General features: G+C 42.3%; 1 protein-coding gene across 3 annotated transcripts in view; it reads left to right on the plus strand.

The window, feature by feature from the left end:
• Positions 1–15,163, plus strand: part of TET1 (tet methylcytosine dioxygenase 1) — a 123,355-nt gene that overhangs the window by 100,017 nt on the left and 8,175 nt on the right. For all 3 annotated transcript variants that reach the window (XM_077821766.1, XM_077821767.1, XM_077821770.1), the window contains one exon: positions 9,894–10,233. In XM_077821766.1, coding sequence (XP_077677892.1) covers positions 9,894–10,233 — 340 coding nt within the window. The remainder of the gene's footprint in view (positions 1–9,893; positions 10,234–15,163) is intronic.

Genomic DNA, 15,163 nt, shown 5'->3' on the forward strand with positions numbered 1-15,163 from the left:
CTTCTGTCGGGCAGAAGCCCAGAGCTCCCCTCCCCCACTACCCGGCCCCTGAAGCCTAGAGCCCCAAGCTGCCTCCCTCATGGCTGAAGTCCTGAGTTCCCCCTCACCTCTTCCCCTCAGTGGTCCCTGAAGTTTTATAGCATGTTAGGGAGGCCTCAGAAAGAGAAAGATTGAGAACCCCTGATTTTCTATAGTTTGCCAATATGCTTTTATTTAGCACTGTAAAACTTGGTGACTTGGTCACAAGGGAAATGAAAATTGTAAGGACCAGAAATTAACTCCAGGCAGTTATTTTTTCCTCATATGAGTGCCTTTTCTGTAATCCAAAACCATATTGTATACAACATGATAGCCAATAAAGGACAAGGTGTTGGAAATCAAGCAGTTATTAGGACAGGGATTTGGTAGAAACATGTTCAAACTGAATAAATATGAACAATATTTCAAATATGTACAAATGCATCAACAGCAAGTTCTAGCTCTTCAGGAGTGCTATAGAATAGGATATATAAAGGGAGGGATGATTACTGCTGATTCATGCCACAGTCCCTCAAGAAAATTTGTGCATTTGGGCTGAAGGAGAATTGGTAGGCAAATACATACAAAGTAATTGAAGTTGCTCTACTTTGTGTGTTGTGGACCAATAAGACTATGACAGTTATCCACTAGCTTTGGTTGACTACGAGGGAATTAACTGAGTTTTCTTTAGAGACAGAAAGCACTATTGACAGGGCTGCATGATCATTACTCTGTTCACCTCTGGAAGACATTGCTCTAAGAGTAAATCTCTGCAAAATTCTCTCTTTGCTTCACAAACTGTTTCATGGTGTTCGATTAGTGGAGATGTGTGTTAAGCACCCTTCCAGCTGGTGGTCTGCTTGGGCAGAAGGTTGTACCTTAGTGAACTAATTTTTGCAAGACTTACTGGTGCTATCTCCCAGCAATCCTTCTTAAAGATGTCTAGTGATGTCGCCTCAACATGTTGTAGGGTCCTAGCTATCATCGAGCTGCTGCACAGGGATTTAAGTAAATTCCTGTTTTAATGCGTGTTTTCTCAAAGTTTATTATTAAACAAGAAACTTTGAAGAACTATATTAAATAATTTAAAAGAAAGGGATGAGGGCAAATGGACTAGTCTGAGCCCCTGAGAACCAAATCCATGCTCCAGGACTTCCATAGAACATGAGCTGAAGCATCGAAGTAAAGCTTGAGACAGCAGTTATATCTCTTGAGGAACCTGAAAGAGGAGAAGGGGTAGTTTGAAGGTGAGATTGTGCTAATGTGACACAAATAGAAGGTGTTTTCAGGCTTTATTTTTAGTTCATGTTTAAAGCAAAGCTGGTGTCAATGACAGGTGTTTTAAAATGAGAGCCTTATCTGAATTAAAAAGACCAGTCAGTCTTTTAACAAGAAAAAAAAATGTTTAAAAATACCTCTATATTTGGTCTTGATGACCCTCCATTAGTTCAATGCTGTAAGTAGGTCTTTCCACCGTCATGTTCAAGTGTAACTGCCAGAGCTTCCTGGAATTTCCTGTAAACACACTTGCAAAAGCAGAGCTGACTTGCACAGCTTTGCATGGTAAACATGTTAAAGTGTCAGCAGAAGAGAATAAAAAACCCATTCATGCTACAAACATAACAACAATACTCTACTGGACACAGATACTTTTACTATGTAAGAAAAATGGTCATAAGGAAGTGAGAAATGTCCTTTGACTTCATGATGTTTATTCTCCAGAGGTTTGGTTTTTGGTATTGTATGCAAAATGTATGGCAAAGATAACGTTCCACAATGTTAATTATTATTATTTTTTATCTGTATCAGCATGATGCTTTACTGAAGACATGTTTCTCTAAATCTGATTTACTGCTTGCGATTAATCATTAGAACCTAGTATCTAATGTTTTCCATTCTAGACTATGAGGACATAAACATGAAATTAAAACCAAAAAGCGTGAAAGTTCTTCTATAAAAACACACAGTCCACAGCGAAAAATAAAAATTTTAAACAATGCAACTTAAAATTCATTATTCTTTTCACATGCAAATCCATAAACTAGATTTAGACCGTCAGCTCTGCTCTCTAAGGCAAGGACTGTCCTTTACTCTGTGTCTAGCAGAATGGAGGCGTGATTTTGTTGGGGCCTCACGGTGCTACTGCAATACAAATTAATAATAATAATTAATACAGAGAACCATCCGCATTCAAAGACAGTCAAGTTAATGTGTGTTAGTAGCAGTAAAATTCCATCTGCTATCATATCACTGCAAGTAATTAGATTAATCAGAAGCACTAAATCTCTGTTAACGCACCTGATGAAGTCCAGCAAAAGTTCCACACAAACATCCAGTACTACTAAATCTAATACTAGTATTAATTCATTTTGAAAACACTTTGGTAGGACAGCTGTCTGCCTTGCTAAACCTAAGTGTCCTGTACAAATCTTTCATATTGAGTTTGGCTTCTTTTTTAGCTTACCATCAGCTTTTTCTGTACAGAAACCAGCAGTTAAAAATTCATTATAAGCACCTACTCAGTGGACCTGCAACAATTTGTTGTTTGCTGGAGATGGCCTGTAAATAAAGGTAGAATTTAGAGTGCTAGAAACTTCAAGGATACCTTTTTATATGGTTACGTCAGTGAGTTGCTTATTGGAGGTCCTCAGTACAGACTTCATTGTGAAAACAAAACGAATGTCAATAGTAAAGTATAATAGAGTGATCTCCACCTGACCACCCCCCTTTCACTGTCAAGAGTGCCTCTGCAGTGCCCTCCCTCTGTTTTCCCATTCTTCGGGACTCCTTAAACAAAACTCCTGACAGTCTTGCTAATCCAATCACAGACCTTCTTGGGGCCTAGTTTCTTTATTAACACAAAATTGCAAAAAGCAAACAAACAACAAATCTTCCATCCAACCTTATGCTCCCTGAGGTACTCTCTCTTCCTGTTGTCTGAGCAACTAGACAGTGCAAGGCCTCACCTGCCCTGCCTTCTTTGCCTTCTCCCAAAGGAAAACTAAACTTTCAGTTGGGGTCTTTGACCCAGCCCCAGCCCAGCTCCCTTCTGTAGGGGCCATGGTAGGAGACTTTCTGTACAGCTCTACAGCATAGTTCCCCCTTCAAGATCTGTCCTCACTTAACTCTCTTTGACCCTGTATAGCCCAGGTGTGGTTCCGCCTTCTTAATTGCTCAGCTGGGAGTACCTGTTCTGGTGTAAGGGCTCTGGACTATTTCCATCACACAGGGGCAGTCACTCAGTGTCATAGAGTTTAAAAGTTAAACATTTCTTCTTAGGCAAGGGGTCAGTTTCTGAATAAAATACCAATTTTACTAGGAGAACTGATTAACAGTTTCTTCAGCCTTTTCTACAGATAAAGCGTGAGAATGTCACAGGATAATATAGAGTATATTGTAGGCAAGATTCAGTAAATGTTGTCAATCAGTAGTTCCTACAGAAGAATCAGAAGGTTACTTTTCTACTGACATGCACTAGAATTAGTATGTGGAATGAATATTTATCCCCAACAGCTCATTGAATTTCTTTTGGTTGTGAATCTACCATATCATCTTTGCATGGAAGTTCAGACATTTGCAGTAGCTAAAATGCCTTTTGAGAATGGGTAAAGGTGACTGTATGTTACCATTCTGGAGAATGTCAGTAATGTGTTTAATAAATTTATACAGTATTACAAACTGCAGCATTGGATGGTTGTCAAGGATAAATGACCTGACATGATACACATAACTAATTATAGCTATTTGTGGAAAATGTCCCATGCTTTCTACAAATGCTTTTTCTGCTTGTTCAGAATACCATTATCATTTCAAAGGAAGGATTTTAATTGCTGCTTTTTGCATTTTGTAAAAGCAGAGGAGCTTCAGAAATGCTTTCCAAAACTGTTTCCATAACCTACTGTGAACTTATTCTGGCTGTAATAATCCAATAGAACTACATACTGTAGATCTTGTAAAATAGTAAAAGTAAAGCAAGCTAAGTAATTCAGTTGTGAAACTGGTGAATCACTCTTATGACTTGAGTGGACCTTAATGGATAGCTTGTCAAAGTGCTGAGACCACCTTAGCAGGCCACTGCAGAGCTAAATGATGATGCAGTATATCTGAGAGAATGAGCATCTGTTCTGTTTCCGAAGGACATCTATTCTGTTCCCTATCTACATAGAGAAGAAATATACAGGAAATTTAGTTTCCAAATTCAGAAATGCATTTTGCCCACTTTGCTGCATCTTCAGTTCAAAACATCTGTTCTTACTAATGATGTAGTGGAAAAGGCTATATCAGATTCAACTCAAGAAGTTCAAGTGGCCAAAGACGCAGATCAAAGAACTATAGGATTCAGAACTCTTTGGCTACAGATGTTTCTTCAAATGGTTTAATCATTTCATTCAATTTATGGGTGCATCTTAGAAAGAGAGCAGAAATTCACGGTGTCTCCACACCTTGAATACTGCATGTAGTTCTGGTCAGCCCATCTCAAAAAAGATATCTTAGAATTGGAAAAGGTACAGAGAAGGGTAACAATAATGAGCAGGGGTTTGAACAGCTTCTATATGAACATGCAACTGTTAATAAGACTTTATTAAATCCAAAATAACTCATGGTTTTTATCTTCGAGTTTATTGGATATCCAAAACAAACAATTCGGCCAGCATTTTCTCATTTGGCTATTAAGTATCCTTGATGATCCAACTAGTGTGTCTTTTGGAAAAAATATTTAGTACAGCAGGAGATGCAGCAGGACATAAATCATACTTAAAATCCAAAATAGTATAGCATTGTCTTTTTCAATCTGCTTTTGATTGGTTTGAAATAGAATATTAATAGTAATTCATGTAAAAAGCTACTTTGAATGCTCTCAACAGTACATTCCAAAGGTTTTCCAATGGATTACTTTATGTAGAGTCCACCATTAATGAAAGGACTTTGTCTACAAACTGGTAGAGCAAACTACTCTGCTTTGTCTACAAACTGGTAGAGCACCTAAAAGATTCTTAGATCATAATCTGCTGCCGTCTAGGACTAATTTTTGAATCCATAGAATAGTCTGGTCCACTTGCTATTTGATTCTTCTTTTTAGATGCACAGGTATATAAATGAGGTGCTTAGAATGAAAGTTTACCTATGTTAAACTTTCCAGCACTGCATTCTGCATACATGCACAATGTCGTCTCTTCATTATTTTGTAAATAAATGTACTGTTCTATTTTATATAGTCTTAATGCTTTGTGTTGTGGAGTAACCCTGTCTGTACCCACAGCTCTGCCAATGTACCTCAACCCTTGCCTGTAACGTTTTCAGTGCAAGTCCTGGATCTCATTGAACAAAACTGCCACATGTGCTGAATTTTGTATTGGTTTTGTCATATAATTCACTTGGATGAGCTCCTCCCCTCCATATTTTTTTCCTCTTATCTTTTTTTCATTTGGCCCTGCCTGGCAAAATGTTGGGCTAAACTAAATATTTCCCTGTCCCTACCTGCCCTGTAGTGGGTCAGCTGAAAAAATGAAAATGGTTTAAAGAAGTGAAATTCCCAGAGAAAATTCCAGCATAGGAGATGAAAATAAATATTAAAAACATACAAGGCTTGATTTTTCAGGCACTTGTCTCTTGATGTGCAAAAATGCACGCATGTACACATTCGCCACCAGAACTGGCACCAGGCTTTTAATTTTGAAAATAGACAAGCATTCTTCTCTGACTGCTGGTCCCTATGTGTATTCCATCTTGTGTACATATGCGCCCAGAGCCAGAAAATATTGAAAGCAGTGTCCATTGGTCTGAACATACACCCTGACTCACCTCATGCCTCCGACCATGGAAATAAAGAGCTGGACAGACCAACCGCCTCTCCAGTTCCTTCTCACCGCTGTATGGTCTGGGTTGGAACCTCAAGTGCCCAAAGCTTCAGCTTTATTCCTTAATGTGATAATATATTTAGATATCTGTAATTAGTTTTTGGAAATTTTGGAGTTTAAAAGTTTTATCTGTTAGTTTTATAGTTAGCTTCCTCAAGGTGAGGACCCTCCCCCCCATACCTCGTTTTGGATACCGGTCTATCCCCAGGACTCTGGGTGTCAAAATTTGTGCTTCCTGTCTCCGATCCTTCTTGATCGATGACTAACACCAACATTTCATCGTGTGTGCGTTTTTTTCGCCGCTTTGAGATAGACTTTGGGACGGAGGAGGGAGGCTTGAAATATTTGCAGCTGCTGGAGGAAAAGAAGGGAGTGAAGTATTTTAAAAGATAAGTTTTTACAGAACAATGGCTATACTCTTTCAAAGTGAGCAAACACTATTCACATTACATAGCACATGTGATTTCGGAACAAGGTCACATTTTGCATCTTATATTGAGTGCCTGTGGCTTTGGTGTTGGAGATCACACACGCAGGGCCGGGCAACCGAATTCGGCTTGCAGGCAGCCATGGTAAGCCATCATCTTTCAGCTTCTGCAGCCTTGATAACAGCAGCGCCCTCCTCTCCCATACCGAGCAAAGCACGTTGAGTTGGCCGTTTAGTGCTGCGGTTTTCCTGTTAACATGCAGCAGCAGAAACCAAACTAACCCCCCCGCCCACATCCAATTCTCTGTGATGATTGCTTTACCTCTCCCCCGCACCACGTGACTGGTATCAGGGAAGATCCCTGCTAGCCAAATGCTAACAGCTCAGCGCCAATGCCCCCCCCCCCCCCCCCCCAGTAGGAACGGCCACTTCTGAATGTCCCTTTAATTAAATTCCCCTATTTCAACCAGGTTACCATGAACGATATCACGCTCCTGAGGATAACACAGAGAGATAAAGAATGGATGTTGCTTGAATGCCAGCAAACACCGGGACCATACGCTGCCAGGCTTTGTCATGCAGTGATACCAGATTACTTGCTACTAGCATGGCATGGTAAAGTGTCCTACCAGGGAGGACGGAATAAGGCTGCTCTCCCCAGAAACCTTCTGCAAAGGCTTTTAGAGTACCTCCAGGAGAGCTTCATGGAGATGTCCCTGGAGGATTTCTGCTCCGTCCCCAGACACTTTAACAGACTTTTCCAGTAGCTGTACTGGCCACGAATGCATCGCAAGTCCTCAGGGCTACTTAATCATTAAAAAACCACTAGCTTTTATAACATGTATTATATTTAAAAAGGTACACTCAGCAGAGGTCCCTTCTCTGACTTCGTTGGGTTGGGAGGGTATTTCAGTCAGGGTGATGAAAAGATCCTGGCTGTCGGGAAGAACGGTGTGCTGTGAGCGCTCCTCAAGCTCGTCCTCCTCCTCCTCATCTTCCTCGTCCGCAAAATCCTCAGGCATGGCGGAGCGTACCTCATCATCGGAGTCCACGGACAGGGGTGGGGTAGTGGCGGCAGCCCCCCCCAGAATTGCATGCAGCTCAGCATAGAAGCAGCAAGTCCGGGGCTCTGTCCCGGAACGTCCGTTTGATTCTTTGGTTTTCTGGTACGCTTGTCTGAGCGCCTTAAGTTTCACACGGCACTGTGTTGCGTCCCTGCTATATCCTCTGTCCCTCGTGGCCTCGGAGATTTTTTTGAAATGTTTTGGCATTTTGTCTTTTGGAACGTAGTTCTGATAGCATGGATTCCTCTCCCCATACAGCGATCAGATCCAGTACCTCCCGTTCGGTCCATGCTGGAGCTCTTTTTGATTCTGGAACTGCATGGTCACCTGTGCTGATGAGCTTACCTGGCCAAACAAGAAATGAGATTCAAAAGTTCCCGGGGCTTTTCCTGTACACCTGGCCAGTGCATCCAAGTTCAGAGTGCTGTCCAGAGTGGTCACAATGGTGCACTGTGGGATAGCTCCCGGAGGCCAATACCTTTGAATTGCGTCCACACTAACCCTAATTTGAAACAGCAATGTCGATTTCAGCACTAATCCCCTTATTGGAGAGTAGTACAGAAACGGTTTTAAGAGCCCCTTATGTTGAAAAAATGGCTTCATTGTGTGGATGGGTGCAGGGTTAATTAGATTTAACGCTGCTAAGTCTGACAAACTAGTAGTGTAGACCAGGCCTAAGTAACTGGAGGTTCTTTGAGATATGTGGTCCCTATTTGTATTCCACTATTTGCCCTCTTTCCCCTCTGCTTCGCCTCTTCTTTGATTCACGGTGGAGGTGGAGAAGAAACCGGAAAGGCGGTTGGTTCGTCCTGCCTTTTATCTCCTCAGCTGGAGGCACAAGGTGAGCCAGGGCACATGTGCGGACCAAGGGACATTGCTTTCAAAATTCTCTGGCTCCAGGAACATGGAGCACATGTATACCCACAATGGAATACAGATAGGGACCATGCATCTCAAAGAACATCCATTTACTATATGGTAAGTAACTTTCTCTTATGGATTCAATCTTCTTGATTTGTAGGCTAGAATGCAAGTTTTTGAGGCGAGTACGCAAGTTTGTGTGCAGATATACGGGGAGATTTTTCAAAGGCACAGGTGCATAACTCCCACTGAAAGCTAATGAGAGTTAGATGCCGAAATCCTATTTTCGTCTTTGAAAATCTCTTCCCCTTCCCCCCATAGTCAACACAGCCAGTAGAATTAAGTAAATGTGGACAAACGTAACAGTATATGCCACTCATCAGCTTCTAATTGTTCCTTCATCTTCGCTTCTGGAGAGCCCTTCTCTAAATCCTGTTTTAAAATATCACCTAAAAAATTCTCATTTCTTATCTATGCCTCTTAATTTCTTTCTCTCTGTTGTTCTGCAATCATTCAGCATTACATATAATTTCTTCATAGATCCCTAATTAGATTTAATTAGGTTTTTATTAGTTTCATTAATTATATTAATTCTATAAATAATTTTTGTAATGCATTTGTATGACAAATGTGCTATAAAATAAAGGTTTTATTATTATTCCCTCCTGGAACTATGGGCAAGATGACAAGAGTCTGGAAATTTTGATTCAACATCAGTGATTGGGATCACATATAACCTACATACTTATGGAATGACATGTTTCTATTTAGAAAGCATCTCTCATCTTTGGGAGGTGCTCAAATGGCTATATGTGTGCAGTCAATACCTCACAGGACAAATGGAAAATTAGCTTAGCCATATCATTCATGCATGGTTTTCTAGTAATGCAGTATATTTTTGTGAAAGCTAATCATTTTCTTATGAATAATCACACATTCATCCATATATTGATGGTAATCATAGACTTGTTTATACATGTGGAGCAAAATTTATCCATTGAAGTGCATGGAATGTAACAAGATTAATTTAGTCTATGTTTCTCTTGTTCAGAAAGCTTCTGTAGTTAGGGAAGAAGGGTAGTGGCGATTTTAATCACTTTTTTTAGGGTGAATTTACTATATTAGTAATGGGCAAATCTCTAGAGGTCCAGAAGTTTGGAAGCACCTCAAAGGTTTGGTAATGGTTTTGAACTATTAGAATAAATACCCCCAGTATTTATTCAAAACTATGCAGTGGGGTCTGTATCAGGCTTGATCCAAGCAGGTTTCTCCTTTCAAATTTTGAATCTTAGAACAGCGTATAATTTTAGTGAACAGAGAGACTGCAGATTTGCTGGACCTCATCACTTTATTACAGTACAGAGTCAGTGCTGGGAAAAGAGGGTTAATTTAAGCAAACTTTTACAAAGGTTTGAATTAGAGTTGGGAGCCATTTCTTCTTACTCTGTAAGAACCAGTTAATCCATCCCTATTCTAAATCCCCTTTCAGATCATCACTGAGATTGTCAAGTGTGTGTGTTTAAAAGGCCTGTTCCTTTGTTATTATGGATCTAGTGGGGAATGGTTAGGGCCATAAATCCAGTTAAAAGGATAAATGATTAAGCGTTCAGATAACTTCTGTAACTTGTAAACAGAGGTTTATTTATTATCTTTCTTTTTGGTCAGGTCTGCACATTAACAAAAGAAGATAACCGTTCAGTGGGGGTGATACCGAACGATGAACAGCTACATGTGTTGCCCCTTTACAAAATTTCACAGACAGATGAATTTGGCACTGAGGAGGGACTGGAAGCTAAGATAAAAGCAGGAGCAATACAGGTGCTTACTGCTTTTCCCAGAGAAGTACGGATGTTAGCTGAGCCACTTAGAGCTACAAAGAAAAAGAAGCCAGATATAAAGAAGACACAAGTTGAAAAGCAGACATTAGCAGATAAGAAATATTCAACACCAGCAAAGCTGAAAATTGGAGCTCCTGAAAATCTTGGTAAAACTTCACAGTATTTAGGTAAGTGATATTTATACTGTGCTATGTGTCTTATCTAATTTAGAAAACCAGTTGCCTCCTCAGCGTTCACTTTTCTAGAAATATTTGCATATTACACCTTCTACAGACTTGTGAAGGAGTCACTATATTCAGATATTTTTGCAGAAGGGAGCAGGTGATCGCACAAAAATTTATGTATAGTACTAGATTGTAAAAATTATAGATAATGATATGGTGACAATGGAAAAATTTCAGAGATCGCTTATTCTAATAATGACCATAGGAAGATCTTGAAATGTTACTTCTGGGCGAGTTCTCTAAATGTCAGTCATTTATACAAAGAAGTACGAGGACTGTTTCTCCACATGTTGTGTGGCAGCTTGTTTGTGATGTTTTTCTCTTCATAAGGAGCATGAATTGACTATAGTTTTCTTATTTGCATCACTGGTTATATGGATGGTGCAGCAAAGCAAGTGATTTGCAAAAAGACATCAATTTTACCAAATTTAAGGTAAAAGTTGTTTTAATATTTCTCATTCTCATTTTTTCCTTTAAATACTGAAAGTAAGAGAGGGAGTGGCAGAATCTGATACTGGCTGAATAAAGCACACTTAGATTTTGCTTTGTATTGTAGAGATAAAAATGAGCACATCCCTCTCTTGGGAATCTCTGATCTCACTTTCTGCAGTGTAAATGTGGCATAACTCCACTACACTCTAAGTTACTTTAGATTTACACTTCTGTATCTGAGATCGCAAGTTGATACCGAAACTCCCCAGCCACAAGGATTGAAACCCTTAGGTGGAGGACACTGAGGGAGATCTATTCAGAGGGCTCAATGCACTGCATAAAGCAAGCCACAACAGACAATGCACTGTCCACAACCAGGTGACAATATCTGCAAAGCAGGCCAGAAAGGCTAAAAAAACCCAAAAATAGCAAAAAGGAAAATAAAAGGCATAAAAAAATCAAAGAGGTGTTTACCCTCTGATGAAGGATATGTCTACACTGCAATAAAAACCCATGACACCAAGTCTGAGAGCCTGGGTCAATTGACTTAGGCTCAGAGGACTCAGGCTGCGGGGGTAAAAATTAAAGTGCAGGCACTCAGACTCGGGCTGGAGCCTGGGCTCTGAGGGTATGGCTACACTGCAGTAAAACAGCCGTGGCTAGCCCCTATCAGCCAATTTGGGCTCATGGGGCTATAAAATTGTGATGTAGACTTCTGGGCTCAGGTTAGAGACTGAGCCCTGGGACCCTCCCAAGCCCCATGAGCCCAAATCGGCTGACATGGGCCAGTTGTGGGTGTTTTATTGCAGTGTAGATGTACCCTCAGACACCTCCTCCTTGTCCGATGAAGGTAGCTCTCAGATTCAGGTTTTGAGCAGGATACAGAAAAAATGCAACGGGGCGGAGTTGCCCTGAAGTGTTCGAAACCATGTGCAAAAATGTTGTATCCACAATCCAGATCCAACCTGAACAGGTACTTATGGGCAAACCTAAAAGCAGTCTAAACCTGCCTTCTAAATCTTCACCAGAGACAGCAATCCCATCAAACATGAGTGAGTGTTAAACAAAATCTCGCCTCTCCTGGATACAGGAGAATATATAAAAGGTTCCCTCGGAAGAAAGATTCTTACGACAATACTCCATTTTCTTGATTGTCTAGAAGTATACAGGGTGGACGGATGGGGGTGTTGAGCAATCTTGGCTCTCAAGCAGCTCAACAAATGGATGAAGAAAATTAGATTCCAGAAGGAGACCCTAGCTTCAACAGTAGCATCCCTGTCTCAAAGGGGACTTCCTTGTTTTGTGGATTTAACAGCTGTGTCTCTCCACATTCCCATGTTACCATGCCTTCACAGACTGCTGAGATTTGCATATGGCACAGTCCACTACCAGTACCAAACTCTCTCATTTGGCTTTCATTGGACCACAGGCTCAGGGTCTTTACAAAGGTGCTGCTGGTAATAATAGCTAGACTCAAGTCTCACAACACTCATCTGTATTCCTTCCTAGAGGACATCAGGATTAGAGCTCCAACCGAACCAGCACCACAGAGTGCCACAATTCCGACACTGGATCTACTTCAAGCACACGGATTTGTGATAAATACCAAGAGCAGTTCCTTGACTCCCTCCACAAAGATAGTTCATTTGGGAGTTGAAATTGACACTTCTGTGCCAACGGTCTGTCCATCACTGGACAGATTCCACAAGATCCAGAACCTGATACCCGTGTTGTTAAAGTGAGCAAGACTGGCCATAGCTCAGTGTCTACAGCTACTGGGCCTCCTGGTTTTGTGGAATCACCCGATGAGCAAGGTCCCATATCAGATGCATGCAGACTTTTCTGCGGAAAGCAGGGAACCACTCACCAGAATGCATGCAGGATTGAGTACTGGTCCCAAACTGAGTACCGGATTCTCTAAGATGATGGACAGACCCACAGAATATCCACAAGGATTTTCCCACATGCCTTCCAGATTCACAGGTACTCACAACCAATGTCAGCTTGACGGGATAGGGAGTGTATCTCTGGCACAAGACCGTGCAGAATACCTGGAACACCAGAGAAAGGTACCAGAACATGAATCCGTTGGAACTCATAGCTGTCAGTCTAGCCCTATGAAAGTTCCTGAACTGCCTAAAGGGTGAACATGTTCTAGTCAAGTCAGACAACATGACTACTGTGGTTGTATATCAACAATTGCAGGGAAACAAGGAGTGTAACTCTACACACAGAAGCAATGGAGATAATTGAATGTGCAGAGGACTCTCCCTTCCATAAGAGCAGTACACCTAAAAGGAGAGCTGAATCAAAAGGCAGATTGGCTCAACAGATGCACAGCTCAGAATGGTGACTAAATCAGGAAGTCTTCACTTTAATTTTGCAGTTCAGCCTTCTGGCAGTCAACGTGTTCACCAATCGCAAGAACAAAGGGCAATGTGACAGGGTTGGGACTCACCTCCGCAACACCTCCTGTTGGTCACTCTGGGAATTAGCTCAGTCCATGTGGCGCACCCTCTGCTGGTGATGTCCTGTCCATCTCTCGCCCTCTGTTGGCGTCTGGACCCGCGTTGCTCCCTTCTCACAGGGTCCTCTTCAGGACGCTGCCCTCCGGCAGCACCTCCTAGTCCACGCTCACCCCCTTCCGGGGGGGAGGGGACATTATCAGCAGTTCTTCTCTTCACCCCAGCCGCAATGGCTAACCACACCCCGAAGTCTAACCCCTTTTGGCAGGGGTCTGGTGCAGTCCGTGATGGACGGTCCTAACAGCCAGGTGTAAGTGCAAGGGGGAAGTGGGAGACCCCGGCTTGCCGTCTACTCTGGGTCCTGACCCAGAGACCCTTTGGCAGCAGGCTTCCTGCCTGCCCTCCTTCTCGCCCCTTCTCCAGCTCTCTCTCCCTGGGCCGTTTCCCCTTTGGCCCCTTTGCACCAGCTAAGCTCTTTTCTCAGGGCCCGCAGCTTGGCAGGTACCGGGCAGGAGTTCCCTTCTGCTCCCCCCGCCTGCGCTGCGCTCCTCACACAGGGGACAGACCTTCACCGCCTGGAGAGACTGCCTGCCTTTTGCCTGGGCAGCCTTTATATAAGGCCTAGCCTGGCCCTGATTGGCTCCCCGCAAGTCCTCTCTGATTGGCTGCCTGTCTGCACAGCCGCTCTGGCCTGCTGTAGCCCAATCTGACCTAGGGGTGGGGCACCTCCTGGGTTTTCCAATAAGACAGGCAGTTGAAGTACTTCACGAGAGAAGCAGATCCCCCATCCCTGGGGATTTATCCTCTTTCCCAGAGATGGCCACAGGGCCTGCTGTACACATTCCCTGCCTTTCCACTTCTAGAAAAGGTGATCCAGAAGATCAGGTGAGAAGGAGCAAAGGTGATAGTGCTAGGTCTGCACTGGCAAAGGAGACAAGAGTTCTCCAGTCTGATAAAGCTGAAATTGGAAACACCATTGCAGCTAGAAGTGAGACCAGACATCCTTTAGCAAGGCTCATTCCTCCATCCAGACCCAGACTGTCCACATCTGACAGCCTGGCTATTGAGAGGGAAGTGTTGCTGTGGTATACTGTCCTCCCAAGTGATTGGAACTCTGCACTCCTCAGGCACGCTCAGTTGCACAGTGGGTTAGTGGGTTTTCTGTCCTCCACAGAGGCCTCCTTTGGAAGAAAGGTGCTGCAAATGGTGGTCCAGTAATACCATTGGCATTTTGGCAATTAACCCAGAGGGGAGGGGGTGTCTTCCCTATCTCATTCTGTTTTTTTTATTCCTCCCAAGTTCTGTTCACTGCTTGATACTTCCCATACATATCAAAATTGTGGGAGATTCTGGGCTGCAGAATAATAAATTTCTTTACCTGATAATTTCCTTTCTGATAGCAGCATCTCCCACAATTCTACCTTCCCTGGATGGCTTCCTAGTCATGGAACAGTATTTAATTTGGATAGTTATGCTTGTAGGCCGTAGTCTACCGTACAGTTTATTGGTTAGCATTGACGTTATTGTTATTAGTTGTATTTACAAGTTTTTGCATAGCTTTGGAATGAATCATCTGGCAGCTGGCTAGAGAAGCAGTGTGTCTAGCACGGGCTGTGCTACAGCTTTGAACAGCCTCTGGAAACTGCAGTGGAGGGGCATAGCTCATATGGAGCGGCGTCTTCCACAATTCTGGCAGCAGACAGGAATTTATCAGCTAAGAAATTTACCAATCCCCACCTGAAATATTGTGTTTAGTTTTGATCACACACTTTAAAAAAAGATATAGCAGAAATGGAAGGGGTTCAGAGACAGGGAATTAGAAAATTATTAGAAGCATGGAAAAATTCCCCCATGAGAAGATAGCAAGGATTGCCTCTATAGTTTAGAGAAGTGACTTGACAAGAGCTAGACAAAACTATGAATGTTTCAAAGCAAGCAGCTCAGGTGCTCCTGTTCAATGTTTCTTATAATATAAG

The sequence above is a fragment of the Eretmochelys imbricata genome, chromosome 7 (genome assembly GCF_965152235.1).
Source record: "Eretmochelys imbricata isolate rEreImb1 chromosome 7, rEreImb1.hap1, whole genome shotgun sequence".
NCBI lineage: Eukaryota > Metazoa > Chordata > Testudines > Cheloniidae > Eretmochelys > Eretmochelys imbricata.